A 23,347-nucleotide genomic window follows, 5' to 3' on the forward strand; every position below is an offset into this window, starting at 1 on the left:
AGTAGTTTGAAAATGTGAACACTGCATTGCACTGGTGTCAACACAAATGTGGATTTGCCATGAGTGAAAAAGACTCCATTCATGCCCCACCCCTTTCTCTCACCTTAGCCTTGGCCTGGCTATATGAAGCAGCAGTGACAGTGAAGTTATATGGACCCCTGTTGTCCATCCTGGCATCCATTCTGGGGCAGCATTTATGCTTCAGTATGACAGTTCCTGCAGGGGGGTGCAGATTGATGTTGTTGGGCTTCTGTTTTGAACCACTCAGTGCTAATTGCAAGTAAATTTTCCAGAATCTCCATGGAAGAGTTTACAGTTGCTTATGGCACATATAAAAAAAGGTGCCCTTTAGCCTCTTATAAACACAAACCCACAGATTACCATGTTACACTGATTCTTTCCTCTAAGTGAGATAGGTACCAACCATCTCTCAGCACTGGAACACAATGAGGTACAGATGCCTCTCTCTGTAGGAGGGGAGAGATTTAAGGGGCTCTCTGCTCTCTAGGTCTGTGTGGGCATGGTATCTACTTACTGAGGGGGAAAGTCCAGTCTTTCCTCCCATTCAGCAACTCCCTGACTGTGCAATTTTATATTTAAAGAGCAGCTGTGTCACACAATGCTGAAAAAAGTGGCAGTTTGCTGTTTTGTACAGAACGTGGCTTTTCAGGCTGACAATGGAAAATAATCCTAGCCTAGGCATAGTTTTGTTTAGTAAAGACAGGAACATCCATGAGAACTAGACTAAAGCCTTCCTATAAGCCCAAGGCAGTTGCAATAAAATAGTACATGGTGCCGGATTTCCTGAGGGCCTGGGTCAGATAAATGTACCAAAATCAGGGGACTTGTCTAAGTATAGGAACAATTTTGTTTTTTCCCCAACAGAATGACACTACCATTTCTTAGGCTCTATGTGTCATACACCTTTTAAAATGTCTCAGGAAAGGCTTTTTGCCAACACCAAATGTGCTTAGACAGTTGCAGTAGTAACCATGGCAAATAAATGTGTGTTGACTTGCCAAGACGTAGCCTGGCACACAATCCTTTCCTTGCAACTCGCTTGGCACGCACCTATTTCAGTAGAACACACAAGACCTGCATTTGTGTCAGCAATCCAAGTGTTTCTCTCAGCAGCTTGATGTACAAAGAGACACTGAAGGTTTGTTCAGCCTAAAGAGAAGGAGGCCTTGGAGGATATGGGGAGCCCTAATTGCTGTCCTCAGACACCTAATGGAGAGTCAGAGGGAAGATGGAGACAGAGTCTCAACAGAGATGCACAGCAAAAGATCAGAGGCAATGATCACAAGAAGCAGGAAGGAAAAATTTGACTAAAAAAATTCTGAGAAAGGAAAATAATTGTTCAAATGGGGAGCGGTTCAGCACTAAAGAAGGTGCCCAGAGACATGGTGGTATCTCCATTCTTGGGGAATGAAGCTTGACTGTGAAAAACATTGAGCACCCTCATCTGATGCTACACTGAGCTGAAGGTTTGACCAGCTGGTCCCTTCTAGCCTAAAATATCCATGTCATGGGAGGCTGAAAGTGCAGTGCAGCCAATGTGTGGTGCACCAATGGGTGTCAGGTGCTTTCTGCCTCTCTGGGGTAGAGATTGCTTAGACTGTCCCAGCAGGCAATGCAAAATAATGGGCACTACAGCAGAGGCTGATGCACAAATACAGTCAGCTGATGTTTGGTAGCTGGAAAAGCTGCTTGAGGCCTGAGCCATGTGTTGTGTAACTGGTTTGGAAAGAGCATTACAAATAAAATGAAAAAAAGAATACGCTTGTCAACTGAGAAAATCATGGAAATACAGGGGGCTTAGGTCTTTCCATCTCCCTTTAATTTCAGTGTCAAGTGCACCTTTAAATCCATCTGAAAGTGCAGAGGACTGCATTTTAATGTTCTGTCAACAAAAAAATGTGTATTTTAAAGCTTGCTGATCTGGGATGAAGCAGAACTGAATAAAAATGGTGATTACATAGCTACTGACAAAACATTTTGAAAAAAACCACAAAGACTATTGGCCTTTGCCTTGCTAGATCTAACCTGGCACATTCAAAGCAAAACAAGCCATTTATTGGTTTCTTAGGAGGAAAGGCTATGCTTGGAAAAGTCATGGAGTAGCATTCCAAAAATCTTTGCAGCCAACATAGCAAGGAATTTATGGCACAACATTAAACCGAAAAGCTGGTTCCTGTGGTGCTTCCCTGAAGCCCAGGGGAGAGTTGGATTGAAGGATGATTGGGATAAAGAAGCCCAGTGACAAATGAGCATACCAAAAGATCCTTGTTTACAGGCAGCTGCGGGTCATAGAGGATGCAGGAGGGCATAGGGAATCCCGGGTACCAGTGCAGCATGGCTGCTGATGGGCAGGCTGCAAGCACAGGATGAAGTGAAGGAACCCTTGAGCTCAGTGTTCAAGTACCTCCTTGTAAGGATGAAGCAAGACAGCTTGAGACAGGCAGAACTGAGAACCAGAACTGTCATTGGCAAAATTTCCCCTCTCCCCCCCCCCCCCCCCCCCCCCCATTTCTTCTACCTTTGTATGTGAAGAATTACTGGGACAAAAAATATTCAGGTAAGTTTCTCAATACATCTATGTTAGTTTAAAGAAAAGTCCCACAACACCAGAAAGGAATTCATCTGTTGCTAGTGAACATCATCCTCCAGCACTCACCACAAATTCAAAAGAAATTCAGAATCAGAATGATGCTGAATTACTCCCAGCTTCAGAGCTCCTGTTTATGAAAACCTCTGGAGAGAAAAGAAAATGGATGGCCTGCTGCCAGCTAAGCCTATTTGTCATGAATATGCCCCGCAGCACCTTCTGGAAACCTGCGCTACCCCTAAGCAGACTCTTGGCCAACAAACTATATTAATTTAATATGCTTCAGCTTTCTGCTTTACTTGAAAGGCTTTAGTTCTCTCTACAAAACTGAACATAAAAGAGCTACATTCATACTTCAATATGCAGAAGGATAAAATATGGAACTGCGAGGAAACCTACTAATATACTGACTATCCCTTCTTCCCTCTGCACTGCCTCTCCTCTCTGGCCATCTATATTCTGTTTAATGAAATGATCAGCCTCTCATCACTGAGAAGTTGCCATGGTACCTGTGGAGTGCCACGTACCTTTCTCCCCACACATGCACATTAGTGGCTATCTGAGGAACAACATAGAATAAATTTCCCGTTTTCTTTTTTACACTATTTATCTCCCCCCCAGGGAGAAGTCCTGGGGCTAGATCAGAGGTTTGGTGTTCTTTTTTTTTTTTTTTTTTTTTTTTTTTTTTTTGTTTTGTTTTGTTTTGTTTTGTTTTGTTTTGTTTTGTTTTGTTTTTTTCTCAGCAGGAATTACCTTCTTCCCTGTGTGTTTCCCTCAAGACTCAGGGATCAGTAATTTACAGCTAAGTAGAAGAATGTTTCAAACCTATTTATAAACACAGTCAAAGCCGAGAGTTTAAAGACCTGTAACCAAATTCTGCCTTGTTTTTTAACCTTGTGTGGAAGTGATCAGAGTTGCAAAGGTGCAAATAAGACCAGAATTTGCCTTCGTATAATTTAAAGGATTTCCTGTTAACTTCTGTCTTTAAAAAACAACCAACAAGTAACCTTGCCCCACAACCTACCAGTACAGAATAAAACACCCACAAATCCCTCCAAACTCAGGAATCTCATCACTTTGGGAAAGGTCAGTTCCTCAGTAGGAGATAACAGAAAGGAAGAGCAGGAAAACCATGGTCTCAGCTCTGCATTCATTAGCAGCGATACCAGAAGCTGTTAAAAAAAAGATGAGATGCAATAATCTGCTCCTTCAGTACACTTCCCAGTGAAAGCTGCATGTTTTTTCTCTGCAATGCTGTAGAGAAGGACTCAAGTATCAAGATGACTGACAGCAAGACAGAAAGCCAGAGACTGTGGGACTAAGCTGGTGACTCAGCACAACAAAACATAGATCTGTTTTCCTAGTGAGTGAGTTGCAATGAATAAAGGTTCCTGATTTTCAGTCAGCAGGGGCTCCATGTTTTGTTAAAACTCCCAGTTAACCCCCTTACTTTTTTTTTCTGTGTATGGTATGTTATTCTATGTAGAGAGTTTGGAGTAGCAAAGGTTAGATGTGTTTTCAAGAGACAGACATCATGTAGTTCAAGTAGGGACATGACTCTGACATGAAGGGTTGGATGTCACAGTGAAAGGCATCAGGAAATTCCCCGTCTGAATCTTCACTTCCTTCCTGACCCCACTGTACTATTGCTACACTCCAATCGCAAGGCCTGAGAGGCACCCACATACCTCCCTCTTGGCTGCAGGGAGTATGGAAAGGGCTCCTTGTGGGAGGAGACAGACCTCCTCTTGGGTGGGGAGATGGATGGGCCTGGAGCAGTCATGTCTGTCGCCTTCCACCGCCGCACAACCCTTGCACAGGGCTCACGGCACCGGTGACACGGCAGGATGCCGATGACACCTTGTTTCTTCCCCGGCCGCCGGTCGGGGCTCCCCCTTCCCTCTTCGCTCAGAGCGGCGCAGCTTCCCTCCAGTTTTGACAGCAGCCGGGAAGGGCTCCCAGGTTTTCCCCAGAGCTCCCACTCCACAGCCTGCTCCAATTCCAGATCCCAAGGGGGGGGGGGGGCTATCCCGGCGGGACAGGGCGGGTGTGGAGGCGAGGCTGTGCGGGGGACACGGAGAACACGGGACCACCAAGGACGCAGCCCCCAGGCTTGGCCCCGCCCACCGAAGGGCGGAGCCCATCCCGGCCCCGCCCACAAAAGGGGCGGAGTTCCTACAACCAAGCACAAAGCGCTTCTCACGGTCCCGCCCACGAAAGGGCGGAGCCTCCCCTCCCCTTAATCTTTTGACTCCGCCCCCCGGCGGGGCTTCTCCTGGCCCCATCCCTCTGCGGGGAGAGCGAGGTGCCTGGGCCACGGAAGGCGCCCGGGCGCATGCGCAGTGTAGCCGCCGTCGCCGCCAGAGGCGGTGCTGTAAGCGGAGAGATCGGCGCCGGTGTCCGCCATGAGCTTCCTCATCGACTCCAGCATCATGGTCACCTCCCAGGTAACCCCAGCCACCACCACCACCACCACCACCCCCTCCTCCGCTGCTGCGCGGCACGGTGTTCCCACCCGCCCTGGAGCAGTGAAGGTGCGGGCTAGGCTGGGACTCGCCCGGGCCAGGCCCGCTCGCCACCCCTCCGGAAGCGGCCGTTGGGAGCGCGTAGGGGCGGTGCCTGCGTCTGCGCAGTTGCCTGCGCGGGGCCGTTCTGTCGGCGCCCGGTCCTGCGCGCTGACCGCTGCTCGGCGGCACCGGGGGTCTCAAAGCTTCCTCGCCGCATGTTTGGCCCCAACCCCTCCCTCAGGCCCCCCCTTTCCGTCGCCTAAGCGTCCGTTGCAGGAGTAGGCAGCTCTGGGCTGGTTCCTTACGGTATCACAGTGACCGTTACCCCCATCAAGTAACTGTCAAGCGGGAGTGTGATGCGGGAAGAGGTTCGCTGGAGAAGGTTCTGGGGAGTGGAGTTTTTTCTTGTAATACTGCATCGCTTCTATCTGTGAATGGAAATTTTCTTGGTTGGAACAGACAGGGAAGCTCGCCCTGCTGTTCTCTGTGTAGTAGTTGCTTTGTCTCTGATGCTCAAGGCTTATCGTTTGCGTCTTCTGCCCCGGGTTTGCTACTGAGCAGCTTGCTTGTTTATAGCGTTAATAAAAGGCACCGCTAACAAGCCTCCTGCTCCATTGATCTGTCTGTAACTCAGCACTCCCTTAGTTCTTTTTTTTTTCTGCTGCTGTTATTGGCATCTTTCAACTAGTTTTGTTTTACACCAGTGGAGTTTTATCTAGGAGCCCCTTAAAGTGTTTCGTGTCATACTCTATCATTATTAAGTGGGTTGGTGGGAGGAAGCATCTCCTCGTTCTTCATTAATTCCCTTTACTGGTAATTTGATTTGTAAGTGGCTCCTCTTTGACCTTCCTCTCCTTGCTACCACGCTCCTTCCTCAGTAAGCAATTAAATACCCTTTGTCCCTCTCTGTTTGCATCTACCCAAAGGGGAAGGTTCTGCTCACTCTTCACCTCAGTTTTCCTGCAAAGTCAAACTTTCCTATTGATGCTTTCTTAGGTATTTACTTTAAATAATTTTAATTGGATCACAGATGCATTTTCAGAGCTGATACAGGATTTTTGTTCTGTAATGAGGAAAGATGACATTTTCTTTCAACGTTTCCCTCTCAGCAGCAGTTGATTGCCTTGTGTAGACTTCATGCACAACCCTAGTTTTCTTGGAAGTTTTCAGGGCAGTTTTTGGCCTATTCATAGAGGTACAACGTTACTCTCCTTGATAATGCTTTGATTATTGTGCCTATTGCTTGCTTTACATTCTGAGCTAATTGTTTTTTTTTTTCACTTTTGATGGCACTTTTGCATCTTGCCATCATCTTCAGAATCATGAAGTTAGAGATTTGAATTGCTGCATGTAATTGTCAAATGCTCAAGAATATTCTGATATAATGTGTCACAATCATGTGCCTTGTCTTAGTGTGTAAACTCTTAAGATGTCTTTCTGTGTTTTTGTACTATGCCTAACACAATAGAAACCTAATCTTCATGTACAACTTCCTCTGTTATTATTATACTTCATTATCTCCTCATCCCTTTTTTTTTTTTGCTTATTTCTTTTTGAAGCATATCAAAATGCATTAAAAAGCTTCAAAAAAAGTCTCTACCATTTTCCTCCTTTCATTGTTGAGTGTAGAATTACTTTATGTAAATATCACTTGCTTATCATACTTCTTTGACTTACAGCCTGTAGGCAGGAGGCTTGTGGAATATCTTACCTTTTTACTTTTGTTATCAATTACTTTAAAGCCTGAAGTCCTCCTCAGATGAGTGTTGCCAGCTGTTAACAATCAACAGACCTCATCCTTATTTTAGTTCTTATTTCAAGGCAAAAATGTTCGATCTTCCTTGCTCAGCTTTCCAGGTATTCTTCATCTGTAAGTCATGTTCTTCTGTTACTCTTGCCACTGCTAAGATCCAGGTGCTCCTGATGCACAGTGGGATCATCCACAATGATTCCTGCTCTTTTGTCTTTGAAAGTTTCTTGTCTTTACAGGGAGTCAGAATGTGCTTGACTTTTCCTTTGCTCTTGAGAAGAAATACTATCTTGGTCTCATGCTTTATTACATACACTGAGTTTTCTCTTGCTTTTGTCAAAGCTACTGTTATAAAAAACTTTTAGTATCTTCTGAATTCTCTTTTTGCTGGGGTTCTTTTAAGTCATTACTCTAATTTTCAGAGTTCTGAGGAACAGATGAAGCTACTTATGGGGGGCCTGACAATCTAGTCTATTTTTTCTGGCTGAAGAAGGGTAATTAGAGTTTTGACCACATTGCTTTGTTTGTATTAATTTCATTTAACTTACCTGCAAAATAGCTGTGATACTAAGTCCATCACCTCTGGTGTGTTCGAACATTACCGAATTTTGTGAAGTGCTCTGAGAGCCACTGAAATGCAAAGCATTACTGGCTTGTCCTGCTTTACCTACCTTTTCTCTCTGACTTTCTGCAACTCTGTATTGTTATTTGAAACATTTGGCACTGCCTTTTTAGTGCCTTAGGTGCTTTGAACACCTGTCTGCCATGTTGCTATGGTGTATAATCACATCTACTGCTAGGACCTCTCCAAAAAAACCACAGTTCTAGTCTTAAAGAAACAAAAGATGATAAAATTTTCTGTTCTCTAAAATATGTATCTGTTGTGGGCGTTCAGGTGTTTACTTTGCCTCTGTTACTGTGTTTTCTGTAAAAGCTATAAGCTTTAATTCTGTGTATTAGAAGAGTGAAGCAAGAAGCAACAGTGCCAAGAATTGTAGCATGCCAGGAACTGAAGAATTTGGAAATACAGAAATAAACTCTCTTGACTGGAACTTCTGTAAGGTCCTGGCCTTCTGTGTCTGTTACTCTTCAATATTTTAAATAGTCTCTGTGCAAGTTTTAATCTTTTGTGGATCTTGGGTACTTTGACCCACGTCTTTTCCTTTCCTTTCTTTCATCTGTAGTTAGAAATGAAGTAAATTTGTATTTTGCAAGTTGTTAGATACAAACATTAAGTAGTTCATCTCTTCTGCAGGTGCTGTTCTTTGGATTTGGGTGGCTGTTCTTCATGCGTAAACTCTTCAAGGATTATGAGGTGAGAAGAAACCTTGCCTTACAGTTCTATTTTTTAAAAATTGTTTCCAGGTACAGAAATATTTTTGAAGCTGTGCTTGGCCTTTTTCTTTCTTCAAGCCCTCTTATCTTATTTTTAATTGTTTCCACAGTTATTTTCTGTTTAATTTCCTCTTGTGGTTCTACTTGAAAGACTTCTAGTTATCTGATGCAACGGGTTCTTCTGGGGCCAGTGAAAGTTTCCATACTGAGATAAAGGGCAAGGTGTCTTGAAGCAAGAAACCCAGCTCAGTGCCACTGTACCTTGTGATTTGTTTTTTTGTTACCTGGGGGTTATCAGGATGCCATTCTAACACAGGAAATGCCTGATGTCTCAGGTTTGTTTTCTCCATTGCAGGTGCGACAGTATGTGGTTCAGGTGATCTTTTCTGTGACTTTTGCCTTTTCTTGTACGATGTTTGAACTCATCATCTTTGAGATTTTGGGAGTGCTGAACAGCAGGTGAGTTTGGGAACTCTCTCAAGTAGTAGCCTGTGTTGTGTTCAACAGCTTCAGTCCATTTTTAAAGCAATGGAATAGTCCTGAGTTGGGGGAAACTGTCAGAAAATTGTCAACAGGTCAACAAAGATGCTTGGGCAGCAGGTTTTGTTTATTTGACACAACATGCAACTAGAACCCATAAGCTCCTGATTTTCCTTGCAGTTGTTGTTGGTGTGGTCCAGGTCCTTAAGGCAAGGCTTTAGTCTTTGACACTTTTAATTTGAGAATTTACAGAAAATGGTTTCTTCAGTGAGAGTGTTGTGAAGCTTCAGATCATGGTGAAGTGCACTTCTCAGGTGTTAAAGACTATAGAAACTATAAGCACTAGTTTTTCTGTGGTGGTCAGAGCAGTGAATAAGATGTGAAGCTAATTATGGAGTGAAATCTACTGTAACAATACAGTATTAGTGAATAAAAGAGACATCCTCCCTAGACATAGGGTGAGAACTTCTACATAAAGGGAATGTTAAAAACTATCTGCTTCAGAAGTCACTAGGCAAGAAAATATAGAACAGTAACATGTAGAGTCTAGCTGGGTTTCCTATTTATTCTGTCTCATCATCCTGGTATGAGGGAGCAGTCAGAGGAGTTGAAAGGCAGGAAGTTCAAAACTGTTAAAAGGTAACATTAGTTCTGACTGTGTTAATAATCTGTAGAGCTTGCAGCGAGAGATCACTGAGTATAATGCTTTTACAAGCTTCAGTAAAGGACTGGACATCAATATAGATGAAAATGCTTGCCTCTGGATTAGCTAAGAAAAAGTGACAAGGGTCCTCATAATTTGTTTCCCTCGGGCACAAAAGGGGTATGAGTTAATATTAAAAAAAGGACATGTATTTTTCTGCTAAGTGAAGTGAAAGCTAAGTGAAAAGTCAGTTCAGCCAAGATGAATCTCATCTGCATTTGACTAATCGTTTGTCAGAAGAGTATTGATCATTTTGGTATACATGTATATTTTTGAATTCTTGCTTTGCAACTTCTTGGATTTGAGACAATTGGCTTTGAAGTGAAACATGTTTATGAACATTGAATATTTTTCATATTTTTAATTTGAGTTAATCCTTTTGTGGCTGGGCCACTCATGACAAAATTAATAATCACTTACACTTGGTCTTGATTTACTGTTCAACTTTTTGATTTTGATTTTTGATTTGATTTGCAGTAAATCAAATGAATCATGCTGCAACTGGCATTAATCACCATTGAAAATACTGGGGTATTTTATCAAATACTTTTGTGTTTTTCTGGGTAGTTGTTGATTTTGTAATACACATTCTTGAGCTCTGTATTAAAACCAAACCAAAACCCCAAAACAAACACTACCACCCCAAGTCTAAGCAACAATTAGAATCCAGAATATTCTATATGCTAGGCCATTATCATGCAATGTTTCATGTAGTGGGAAGGATTGCAATGCTTTGTGATAATCTTTGAAAAATTTGTTGTATTATGATAATGTGCTAATCAGTATTCTGGCTTTATTTTAGCTCTCGATATTTTCACTGGAAACTGAACCTGTGTGTCATTTTGCTCATCCTGGTCTTCATGGTACCTTTCTACATTGGTTACTTTGTTGTGAGCAATATCAGATTATGTGAGTACTTTGTTTATGATATTGGGGCTTCTAACTTGGCACTACACATGCAAATTGGAAATAATTTCCAGGAGAAAGGGAGATGTGTGGATCATTGTCCCTTTAGTACCCTCCTTCCTAGGTAAATCTAGTTTGGAACTTAATTGTTTAGAGTGAACTGTTTATCAGGCAGCTAGGAGATACTTTACTTGACCCTCAACAAATGTGGCTTTTCTTTACAGGTCTCAGCAAAGTTGATTCCTTAAGAGTAATATTACTGGAATTTATTCCTTTACAATAGGAATATGACAATACAAGCAATTTTCAGCTTGCAGCCAAACCCTGGCATCCTTGGCAAGGCTGTGTGGTTCTGCTAGGAGGTAAAAGAAATGAGGCAGAAAAGCTCAATTAATTACTTTTGCTTTTTTGTTTATTATTGTCTGGATGAGGCCTCTTCCATGCACTATGGACACTTACTGTTGAGCTGTTGGTACTCATCACTCTTTTCTATTAAGCTTAGGCATGTAGGTTGGGAATATTAAATGTGTAGTGCTGGCATGAAGTTTCCCAGGGGGGGTGTACTGCTAGCTGTAGCTCTGTCAGTTGACACCTCTTTTGCCTGCCGGTGCTAAAAGTAGGCATTGGACTGATGTAGCAATTTTGCAAGCTTGAAAAGGGCTAAGGGAAGAACTTGGTTAGAGTACTGTTGGGTTTTTTGTTTTGTTTAATTTTTTTTTCTCTCCATTAGTGCACAGGCAGAAACTGCTTTTTGCGTGCGGTCTGTGGTTGACGTTCATGTATTTCTTCTGGAAGTTGGGGGATCCGTTTCCTATCCTGAGCCCAAAACATGGTGAGTTTCATATCCTTACTCATTCCTTCTGTCCTGAAAACAATCTTTGTTATCTCACTTTTATCTTGGAGCTATTATTATGTTATTTCAGCTGTATAGTTGGGACTTTAGAAAGTAGTTCATAGAATATGCTGAGTTGGAAGGGACCCATCAGTGTCATCAAGTACAACTCCTGTCCCTGTGTAGGGCACTGCAGGAATCACACCATGTGCCTGAGAGTGTCATCCAAACACTTCTTGAACTCAGGCAGGCTTGGTGCTGTGACAGCTTCCTTGCAGCTGTCTGTTGTGCTTTGAAATCTGCCATCTGAATGTTGTCAGCCTGACAGAAATGGGTGGTTATATCTTGAATTATTTGCATTAATTTTCTCCCCATACCAGAAGAAAACTTTAGGGAGAATGAGTCCTAAGTGAATGTAGGGGATGTGAGAACACAATATACCTTTTGAGGACTTCCCTTCTTGTGCACAACATGTTGATCACAATTTTTATTCACTTGTTTCTTTTTGTGTGGAGAGTTAAACTAATTTATGTAGGAAGAGAATTGACAACCAATCCTTGATCTGACTTTTTTCAGTTTCTTGTGAGTGAAATCAGATCAGTTTAACACAGATAGCTGTCCAGTTGACAAAATGTAGCAAGGAGCCTAAACACCGGAGCTATGTAGACTGTAGCCAGCAAGACATCTGTCAGTGTGTGCTTGCTTCAGTACAGCTTCATACACTGCCTGAGCCTAGAGGCAGTGCAGTTGCATGGTACTAGAATGTGAGTTGGTAAGTTCTGCTGGATGCCAGAGCTATTTATGTGCCTAATTAGCTTGGGTATCTCTGTTTCAGTCTTGGAGCCAAGAGTATTTATAGTGTCAAGATACTATGTGCGCTTCAGTTAGTTTGGGTCCAGTGGAGTTTTAAGATGTGTGTAACTGTATTGAATGCTTTGGGCACCTAATTGTGTCTGATAGCACTGTAAGAACACAACTGTTTGTCACCTTGGTTTCCTGTGTAACTTACCTTGCCATTGTCTACTGTACTGGAAGATTGTATATTGTTCTCAATAGGTGAAATTCAGGCATTTTTGCTCTAACTGGTGAATATGTCTGTCTGCATGGGTAACTAGTCAGCTTAATCTTCCTGTTCTGTAGGAGGCTACTTAACTGCACTAATCCATAAGATAAAATTTGAACAACAGCTGTAGGGTCTGCTAACCTTTTCATCTGTGATCTTAAAAGTTTGCTAAGAGAAAGTGCGAATCAGTGTTTGTAATTGTGTCGTTTACCACTGAAATACAAAAGCTAGTATATAGTGCAGATCATTCTTCCCAGTGTTTCACTGCCAAGAAAAATGTGTATTTACTTTGAGTTGCAGAAGGTGCTTGAGTTGGCAGAATGTAGCCTTAGGGTTCAGTTAATCCTCTTCAGATCACTGGAATGGTTCTGTGAAGCTGTGTAACAACTGCAGACTTTCAGAACCAGTAGTGGGATGTTTCCTACATTTAACTTAATGTTTTTCAGGACAACACCTTTACTGACCAGTTGCACAGTGCTTTGTCCTAGCAGTGTAGATATAAGGTTAGAGCAAAGGATTCTGTATTTTGGGTTGTTTTTTCCTGTTGTCCTGCATGTATGGGCAAGGCTGCTGCAGGGTTTTATCATGTGGTGGTGGCCCAATTCAGACAGCTGGGATGCTTTTATAGAGGGAGATGTGACAGGAGGCTGTGTTTAATGGGCCTCTCATACTGCAGTGTGTGACCTGAGGTATCTTTCTCAGTATGTCCCACCCTGCTCACCTGTGTGTATGCAGCTGTGCTGGCTACTGGGGCTCTTTCATGTGCCTGCACTGGCATCTGATGCTGAGGGGTACCTTCCCTGTGGATGGTGATAGCAGTGTGCTGCAGCTGGGAAATGCATGATCTATCAGGGGCTCCAAGTCAGGAGCCCTGGCTAGTCTGCAGCTTGTTTAATAGTGCTGAGTTTGGGATATGAGCTTGTAATAGAAGGCAGGTTATGCTTTACTCAGTTACATACTAGTTTTCTAATAAAGCTGTTGTCTTTGTCAGACTTGATAAAGCATTCATTTTATGTGACCTGATCACAAGAATAGGGTTGCTGTGAGTGTTATGGGGAAGCATTGCTTTAACCAGTGGCATGTCCTGTCATTTTGAAGGCATCCCTGTTTTAACTGCTCCTGTCTGACAGTGTGTGGGGCAAAAGGCCAGTGTATTGTAGCACATTCTGTAGCTCATGTAAATCTCTGAGCAGCTGCACATGACTGAGTGTCTCGGTCTCCCTTTGTAAAGTCTTTTTGCCTTGTTTTCATCATTTATTCCCCTTCTCTGAAGCATGAAATGTGGCTTGGCGCTTGGCCATCTCAGCTTTGCAATCATGTAAGCTCCAAATGTGCTGTGTGTGGCAGCTGCTCATTAACTAGCTTCCTAAAAAAGTGAGTGATGTTTGGTAGCACATGGCATTGTATCCTAAGGACACAGGTTGAGATCTGTGTTTAATGACTGAGAACAATAAATACAACTTCAGTGTCAGTGTTTTTTACAGTACAGGCTTGGCATTCACGCTGTATTGTGTGAAGATGTATTTTAGAGTCTGCTTGCTGCTCAGGTGGAATGCCTTGATGGTAGTGACCTCAACAGCATGTGTGTGTATGCAAGATAAATACTGAAAAGTCGGGAGCAGCATAAGTTTCCCATGCTTGTCCTACAAGCACAATTTACATCTGACCTGGAGGGGGCATTTCTAATGACAGTTGATAGGATAGAGCTTCCTCTCTGGGGTTTAGAGATTCTGAGGCCAGCTTGCCAGGACTAACTGGTTTGGTAACTAAATCCTGGTTATTACAAAAAGTGGCTTTGTGGGAGATGTCTGATGTTGTCTGTGTTGACAACCTTTATGATGTCTGGTTGATCTGTGTTTCCACCTCATCAGGGTGAAATTACTAAGGTTTTACTAATTTAGAATCAAAATACTGACTGTTGGTTCTTTACAGATGTGCCTTAATCTTCATCATAGCTAGAGGGTTTAAGGGATGCTTTCTCCCTGTCTGTACTTGGTATTACCTCTGGTCATTGGAGTGGGGAAGGTTGTTGGATTCATTAAGCATCTCTATGTGTGTTATGTTGTGAAGACACTAGGTGTGGAACAGAGTGAAGAGAGCAAGGTTACTAAAGCCATGTTTTTTCTCTTCCAGGAATCCTGTCTATAGAACAGCTCATCAGCCGTGTGGGTGTGATTGGGGTGACACTCATGGCTTTGCTCTCAGGATTTGGGGCCGTCAACTGTCCATACACGTACATGTCCTACTTTCTTAGGTAAATTCAGCCTTGTGAAATATTTTGTCCACTTCTTTGAGATCATTCTTCTGCTTTTCTTGTGTCACTGATTCAATATTTTTCATGCTTTTTGTTAATTTAGCTATTGCTGTGTCTACATTCTAGAACCATTTCCATTGCTGAAGCATATTCTCCTTCCACAGGCTCCTTTATTCTTTTTTCTATTCCTCTGAAATGGGGTAGCAGGCCTAATTGGGTGTCTGTCTTGCAGGAATGTTACAGATGCAGATATTCTGGCTTTGGAGCGACGACTCCTTCAGACTATGGACATGATTGTTAGCAAGAAAAAAAGGTGAGAAGGCAGCTGTAGCATGGAATGATTTATTTTAAGGGTTTCCAGGCAATATGGTATAAGATGGTTCTTCAAATTACCAAAACTGTTTCTGTCAGGGCTACGTGTTCCAGTGAAACAAGTGGCTGAAATGGGTTGTGCTGTGTGGTGTTTCATTCTGGCCTTGTGCACTAAGTAGTACCCTTTCTTCCTGCAGTGGCACAGATTAGGCTTCCAAGACAAATTATAACTCTGATGGCAGCTTGACTAATCTGTAAGATGGGCACCTTTCTTTCTTGATGAGTAAGTGACCTTTAAGCCCCTGTAGCTGGCTCTCTTACTGGCGATTTCAGTACAGAAATAAGTTCCTAGGTACCAAGCGAACTCCTGCTCAGTGGATCTGATGTTTCCTGGTCAAAGCTGAAGCAGGGTAGTGAGGTGGTGTGGACATGGCTGTATTCTTGCAAGGTTAATGTTAGTTAAGTTTTGTAGAATTGCAAAACATTGCTAATGTAAATATAGTGTAGTGCACAAGTGTGCAGTCAGAACTCTGCTTTTGTTTGTTTAGCGTGTTCCATGTACAGCAAGTGAAAAAGCTACTTTTGGAAACAATCTAATTTAATTTACACTGAAAAGGTTTTTTTTCTGCTGGTGCAAATTGTATATTGCATGCCTTACTACTTGTGCAGAAGAAACACAATTACCACAGTCACTGCAAAGGTTTGACTGTCAGAATTCTCACAGTAGTTCACCAAACTACTTTTGGTGCACTGATATTTTTATGGAACATTTTAATATTTTACAAGTGAGATTTTTTTAGGTAGTTTAACAATGTTGAGTTAGTCACCAGCATGTATATCTGCTGATCAGTATTAGTATATGAATGTATAGTTAAACCATAATTTTTTCTTCCCCTTTGAAAATGTTAAGTGGCCAGAATACATTAATTCAGTATTTGTGATCATATGTGAGATGGTATGTAGTGAGAGAATTTAATTGCTCATTTTAATTGAGTTAATGGATTACAAGCATACTAAAATACTGGCTTTGGAGTTAAAAGATATTGTGTAGTGCTGCTTCTCTGTGCTATTTTGTTTTGTTCAGTGGTTTTGGACTTCTGGGAAGTTGATGTTGGGGTAACTGACTAGCACTTTCTTGCCTTTCTATGACCAAGACATCTGAATATAGCAACTTTCTAACCATTATGAAGTGCCTACATGAAGTGTGTAACTGCTTGGGAATTATACTGAAGTTCATATATTTGTATTTAAAGGAAAACAAACCCCCAAAATTCTATAGTCTCAGAAATGTGCAAGAAATAGCAGAAGCTCCAGTTCTGTGGATTTTGTTTTCTTTTTGCTTTGAAAGGGGGAAGTGACTTTCATAACTGGACTATTTGCTCATATAAAGTAGAGCTTAAAAAGTTAGATTTGTATTAGTCCAAATGCAATCCAAATCATTTGGCAGAATGAGTGGGAATAGCAGTAGTTTACAGCATAGAGTAAATGTTACAGTTCTGCAAATGGTCAGTAACTTGCTGGGCACCTTTTCACTAGAACTTCTTAATGCACATAATGATTATAAGGCAGTGGAACATAAAGGTTTTTCTTCTTTGCTGATCTTGACGTATCTTCTCCTATCAATCCCTTATTCATACTGTCTTACTTGTCAGTAGTAGATAGTTTTGAATGTACTTTTCCCTGGTGCTTTTTGTGCAGGAATTACTGTTCTCCCTGACTAATCAAGTAAAGCCTTACGGAAACTTCTCCAAGGTTGGCAGGTTCTTTATATTCATCTTTGTAGGTATGACTTAACTAAGCCTTAGGTTTGAAATGCCCAGGTTCTGTGAAAACGTTTAATTTTAGAGTTAAATCAGGCTATCTGAAGTAGATACATCACATATCTACACTGACAAAGTGTGTGGGTTTTGCTTATGTATCCTTTTTGTGAGGTATTTCAGAATTCTTAAGTACTGCGTGGGTACAGCGATCCTTGTCTCTCAAAATAAAAGATTTGTCTTTGTGTGCTTACAGCCTTGCACTTCATCTTGACATAGCTGCATTTTTGCTGCAATGCTGTGGATCATTTAGGATGGAATGCGTGAAACTGGTACTAGGAAGAAAGCAGGGACTGAAAATGCAATTCTTATATTTGGCAGCTATTAGGATGAGTTGAATCAGAGTTTCTGAGATCTCTGCTATTTGTAGTGTGACCATATGCACTTTTATGTGTGTTAACATATGTGTGCCCCAAGGGTGTTTCTTTTCCTGGATATGAAGGAGTAGTGGTCCCCCCCCCCCTTCTTTTCTTACACTGTGTATCAACAACCTTGCTGAGGGCTCAGTGCCAATGTAGCAGTTCTGGCTGTAGCTACAAGAAAGGACCTAAACACTGTTTAATCATGGATCACCTTCACAATCGTATGAATACTTTTCAATTTAGGAGTGTATAACTGGCTTGCAAATTTCAATGGAGAGAAATGTGAGGGAATGAGGCCAGAAGCCGGCACTGCTTGTGGGGATTATACTGCAGTGTGAGGGACAATATGCAGCTGCTGCTGTAGTGTTGGAATAAGCTTCAGGAGTCACGTTCACATCCCCTGAAGCGTACGGTGGTTTAGTCCAATAATGGATTTATGTGTTTCTGCTTCATAACAGCTTGTCATGCAACTCAGCAGTGAGAGACAAGCATATCAGAGAGTGCTGCTGCATTCCATTCAGCACTCACAGTTATGCAGAGAAAGCAGATGTGCAGTGATAAAGAAGAGGTGTTCAAGGGGAGAGAGGAGCATGAGAAGCTTCCAGTTCCTGAACTTGAGATAGTACAGTCATGTGTTTGAGAAAAGAAGTGACCAATCATGTGACTGAGAAACTTCTTTGAATGTATATTTTTAATTGGGTTAAACCCCTTTAAGAATTGAAGCAGGATCCAGAATGGAAGTTGTAGGAAGTGTCTGATTGAATCTCGCTTGATTATCCCTGGGCTCTACTCCAGAGCCAATCAAGATAATGTTATGAAGCAAGACCAGTGTTTAGGGGGGATTAAAAAAAAGGAGGCATCTGCTTGTTGTGAATTTACTTCAACAGTGTCTGCTAAGGAAATGCTTTTTGGAAGTTTTTGTTTGTTTGTTTTATTTTTATTTTTAATAAAATACTTTATTCCCTTAGGACTTGTATTTTCTGTTTTTTCAGGATAGCAGTGGCTCATCGGACAATGTTCCAGAGAGGAGAAGTGCATAACAAATCCACTGGCTTCTGGGGAATGATAAAAAGTGTTACAACATCTGTTCAGGGCAGTGAAAGTATCCTTCATCTGCATGCTGGCACCTGCCTTGGGGGGTGGCCTTAGCTTTCTTCTGTTTTGAAAGAAGGAATATTTGTTGGCCCAATTAAAAAAACATTTGAATTTCAGCACATTCAGCAGCCTGAGCAAAGGGCTTAATGTCACCTGGGAAGTTACTCTCTAGCATTGTACTGTCTGACCCTTTTGCCCAGGGGTTGGATGTCTTACTGTGACGCATTTGGGAGCCGTGTGCTGCTGCCTGCCCTGTAAATGTCCTTGCTGCATCACCATCATTGAGGTGCACGGCAGATCCAGGACAGATCTGCACACTTAGGTTGTCACATTGCAGATGTCTACTCTAATCCCATCATAAATGTGGAGGTGACTTTTCAATTCTGATGTTATCCTCTGCTGATACGACTGACCTACATGCATATTTTTGTCATAATTTGAAAATACACTCTTCCAGGATGGAGAACCTGAGATATAACTGAGCAAAACTACAGGGCTTACCTAACCTGTCTTTGGCTTTCTGGCCACATTTGCAAAGCTATGAGAAAAAGAAGGGGCATGAAGCAACTTGTTGACCAGTTAAATTGTTCTCCTGATACAGGCTGACAACTGGGGGCTACAGTCAATGTGGCAAAAAGGTGGATAGGAACTGGTGAAGCAGAACTTGTTCTGCCCATGTGAAAGGGGTAGAAGGAATCTATTGGGAATACAGTAGTCTGTATTCCCTCTGACTTAGAGCTGCCTACCAATGAATTTCTGCCAGACTACCTAAAGGTGGCGCAGTTTGTGTATCTAAGGACAAAGACAATCTTCCTCTCCTTTCCCAGTACCTGAATAAAATCAGAAATTTGGTAATTTTACTAGATTTTACGTAATAATCACTAATCTTTTTGAGAAGTTACTCAGCAGTTTGCTTATGTAGATGATGTGAGAGTGACATCCTGATGCACTTCAGTGAGAAGGGACACTAAGTGAAGTGAAGGAACAGTCTTTGAGAGCTCTGTTTCTGTTCTGCAATGTGTTGGCCAGGCCAAAGGATTAAAGAGCTTGTGGCATGACTGCTTAAGTACTGTTTACTGCCCACCTTCTAAAATGGAAGCAGTGTGCAATAAATGTACCCTTGAGATTTATTTGGGTACAGTATTAACAAGCAGCATTATGACTGAATCAGAGAACTGGTCTGGATAAAAAAAAGTGGTCAAGCTATTAGATGCAGTCCTTGGGCTGAAGGTGGGGAATGCTTTGTTAATTAAGAATTCGTGAACATTCTAGCCTTGACTGTGCTGGTTTGCCAGATCTGTCCCTATCCAACAAGAAGTGGATGCCCTAGAGGAACTGAGTCGTCAGCTTTTCTGGAAACTGCTGACTTGCAATGCAACAAAGGTATGTAAGGCAAAGTAACTGCCCAGATTGGGTGTTGGGTTGCTGATTAGTTTGAAAGAGAATGTATGTTGCAAGACATTGAAAAGCTATTCAACAGATAAATGTTGAAGTGTTGTGATGAGGGGAGTGAGATCTGTTTCTTAAATTGGGATCTAAATTTGCTTCTAGAATAGTGCATGTCCCTACAGCTATTCAGAGACTTGGATGAAAACTTTCTGAGCACAGAAACATTTGAATTAAAAGACTTGTAAGAAGGATAAAGCTACAATTGCTGCTCCATTAAAAATTTTGTGCTTTGGGTCATTGTGGAAATGATTAACTGATATATTGTGTTTTTTTAAAAATCTGTTTTTCTCTCTTTTTTTTTTTTTTTTCTTTTCTAGGAGAGGATAGAGTACTCAAAAACTTTTCAGGGCAAATACTTTAATTTTCTGGGTTATTTTTCTCCATCTATTGTGTCTGGAAAATCTTCATGGTATGTAAGTGTTTTATTGAGTTTTATATGAACATAAGCAAATCTTACACCCTGCATAGATGAAGCATTTCATCAATTTCATCATTTTATTAACCTAACCCCTTCAAGAAATTCTGAAAGAAACTGGCTGTTGTTGGAATAAAGCTGTGCATCTGTGTTTTTGTGGAGGCCTTAGGCAAGTAATTCCTTAGTTGTGTGCATTTTGTACCTTTTTCAACAATCTCATTGGCCCCTGCTCCTCTCCTTGGTTATACAAAGTAAGAGTCATGCATCTGTCTCACCTGCAGTGTGTGAGGTGCACAGTGAGGTGTGCTTTTTGTTTTCTTGTTCAGTGTAAATCCATTTCCTTTCTTGCAGGCAACCATCAATATTGTATTTGACCGTGTGGGGGAAGACTGATCCAGTCACAAGAGGAAATTGAGATCACTGTAAATTATCTAGGAATTCAGTTTGATGTGAGGCTTTATTAATTCTTATAGTCTGGTTCAGTAATTCCCTATCTTACCTAAATACAATCACACTGCTTCTAGCGACCTGAGTGGTAGAGCTCTGAGAAAGGGAAGGGAAAATGCACCAATGAAACTTTGCCTTTCACTCTGATTTTATGCTGGGATGGTAGTATGATCTTGCCAGAAAGACAATGATTTGCTTGTTAGTTTTGGGTAAATAGAAACATGTTAATCACCTTGCTTAGGATTAATACATTTATCTACAGAGTAATTTTGTCTGCTGTACACACACAAGATGTTTGTCATTTAACACCTTTTGTATATATCATTGTGAATTAGGGTTCTTTGTGACTGTTGTAAACTAGATCTGTTTTCCTCTTGTATTTGAAGTAGTCAGTTGCTACTGTATTTGTGAAAATGTCTGTTATAAAAATCTGTCCACTATGGATATCTGTAGAATTAGGAAATGCAAAGGCCCTGATTAATACGACAGCTGTACAGTGTGGTGTAAATTCATGAGATATTTAACTGTATTCTTCTTGTTTGGTACAGGTGAAATTCTGGTCCCAGCACATATCCTTTATTCTGTTGGAATAATCATTGTTACATCTATCAGAGGATTGTTAATCACACTTACAAAGGTAAGAGCCAGGACTCTTTGGTGTTTTGGACCTGGAAAGCTGTTACCAAATCTTTAATTGTACATGGGACAAATACTGTATGAATTTTCAACACACATTTGTGTTTTAAAGATCTGAATATAAATACTTGAAGAGAAGGGAAGGGAGGAAATATATTTCTTCCTCTCAGTCCCTGTTATTGCTTTGGGAAAGTGTAGATGTTAAATGAGATGCTAACTGTAAGCAATGGTTTTAAAAGGATTCTGTAGCTTGGGCTTATTAATAAGCAAGGTTGGTGAGATGGTGATTAAAAGAAGTTACATTGTTTAATTTAAGCTGCTGGTCGGACTGGAAAGGGCATTAACTCAAAAAGACATGAACTGATCATATTGACCTGGCTTTTGGTTCCTGAGCTTAAACTTCAATATATAGTAATATATGACTTAGCAGGTGGCACCACTCTATAGGGAAATTAATGTTTAAAGACTGGAGGTTTCTGAAAGTAGGGTTACAGGCATCCCTGTAATAATAATGTAGCTTCTCAATAAAACATTAAAATAATGCTTTTTTTTTTTTTTTTAATGAAAAAAATTAAAGACTATGTCGCTTTCATGCTGTCCTAAGGCATGTCAGACTTACCTGGCTGCCTAATTTCCAGTCCTTTTTTTTTTTTCCCCCCTAGTTCTTCTATGCCATTTCCAGCAGCAAGTCTTCCAATGTTATTGTTCTGCTCTTAGCACAGATAATGGTGAGTATGCAGCACCATGGGCACCTACATACATCTCTGCATGCATACATCCTTTGTGTGTGTGTGCGTATATACACATAAATAAAACCTTTGTACGCTGATCCATGTTAGCCACATAAACTGATTGTGAAACAGTTAACTACTTTATAATTTACAGGGTATGTACTTTGTGTCATCAAGTTGCTCCCTGATCCGGATGAGCATGCCTCCCAGAGTTCGCACTATTATTACCGAAGTCCCTGGGAGAGCTCCAGTTCAACTTCTATCATCGTTGGTTTGATGTGATATTCCTAGTCAGTGCCCTCTCCAGTATCCCTCTTTCTCTATTTAGCACACAAACAAGCTCCAGAAAAGCATATGGCCCTGTAAGTAAGGACTGCAGTCACACTCTGCTCTCTGTCTTTTCAAACTGCTGCTCTTGTGGACTGCAAATCTTGAAGAGAGCCAGGACTATCTTATGTGTTCCATCAGTGTACTGGCTCTTTGGACTCCCACACGTGTCACCAATCAAGCTCTGTGGCTCATTTTGTGAAGATGCCTCAGGCTGGAGGAAAGAGAATGTGCATATTGAATGTGAGAGTTCATTGCCAAGGAATAAGGACATTCCTTGATACACCAGTATCTAGAGGCATCAGAATTTTCATAGTGGACTGTCTGAAGTAAGACCTTGTACTGTTAGAACATCCTCAGAGGAAACAGCAAGAAACTGCTGAAAATCAACTCATAATTGGGATTCAGAGGACAGTAATTTTGGAGTTGAATGTTTGAGTCTGTTGAATTAAATAAGCTGTTGTAATATCTCATGCAAGCATCACAGTTGTTTTTTGTAAGTTCCAAAGATCTGGCTGGATGTGAGCTAGACAATTGCTAGGATTTTCTCCCTGGCAGAAGTGAAATGGTGAGAATTTCACTCCATGTCTGTGTGGAGTGTTTGCTAGCGTGTATCATGAGTGGACCTAGTCCTTAGGAGCTGGAGATGAGCTTTCTAATGCGTAGTCTCAACTCCATTTTCTTTTTTTGCATAAATGGAACTAAGGTTCTGGATTCCTCTTTGTTAGAACTTAATGTGAAGTCAGAGACCACAGTTATGTGTTGTTTACATTATGTAGTACAAATCTGTTTACCTTATATGCTGTGAATTTGGTGTTCCCCACAACCTATGTATTTTTCTACAGAAGCCCATTTCCCCTTCTAGATTTAATTCAAGGCATAAAAGTATACTTTATTCATGTGACTTAAACTTGTAGCTTCTCATAGCCACTGCTAGGCTTTGTTTTAAATTGTTCTGGAATGTAAATCATAGGTGGCAGACTGGAGTGGGGGTGAAACAGCCATTCTGAAAAGTTTATTTCTGTGTTGTCTTCAGTGTACATCAAGAAGGCAAAATACACTGCAGCAGTGTTACAGAGCCATTTATGCCACATTCAGGACAATGTGTTGACTTAGAATTAGATAAACCTGCATTACATACACTGTTCTAACTACCATGATCCATAACTGTATACAAAGGAGAGAGAATAGTGCTTAAACCTCTTTAAGTTATGAATTATGAAGTTAGCTTAATGCTTGAAAGAAATTTCTGCAAAGTTAGCAGGAGAAAGGAGTGTGATGCGCAGAGTAAATTGGTTTATGCCATTTCACAGCAGTT

The 23,347-nt window shown here is 41.3% G+C and overlaps 1 protein-coding gene across 1 annotated transcript; it reads left to right on the top strand.

Moving 5' to 3' along the window:
- The first annotated feature begins 4,870 nt into the window (after positions 1-4,870).
- Positions 4,871-23,015, top strand: GPR89B (G protein-coupled receptor 89B). The gene is given in 21 exon segments (XM_030461047.1): positions 4,871-5,055; positions 8,121-8,180; positions 8,556-8,659; positions 10,186-10,292; positions 11,020-11,121; positions 14,318-14,438; positions 14,671-14,751; positions 17,922-18,031; positions 18,333-18,336; positions 19,320-19,407; positions 19,791-19,845; positions 19,848-19,882; positions 20,240-20,269; positions 20,271-20,297; positions 20,299-20,337; positions 20,884-20,914; positions 20,917-20,972; positions 21,634-21,699; positions 21,857-21,937; positions 21,939-22,013; positions 22,015-23,015. Coding segments are annotated over 21 exon segments (1,368 nt in total). The 5' UTR covers positions 4,871-5,013; the 3' UTR covers positions 22,069-23,015.
- Positions 23,016-23,347: the final 332 nt, after the last annotated feature.

This window comes from Calypte anna, chromosome 1, assembly GCF_003957555.1.
Source record: "Calypte anna isolate BGI_N300 chromosome 1, bCalAnn1_v1.p, whole genome shotgun sequence".
Lineage (NCBI taxonomy): Eukaryota > Metazoa > Chordata > Aves > Apodiformes > Trochilidae > Calypte > Calypte anna.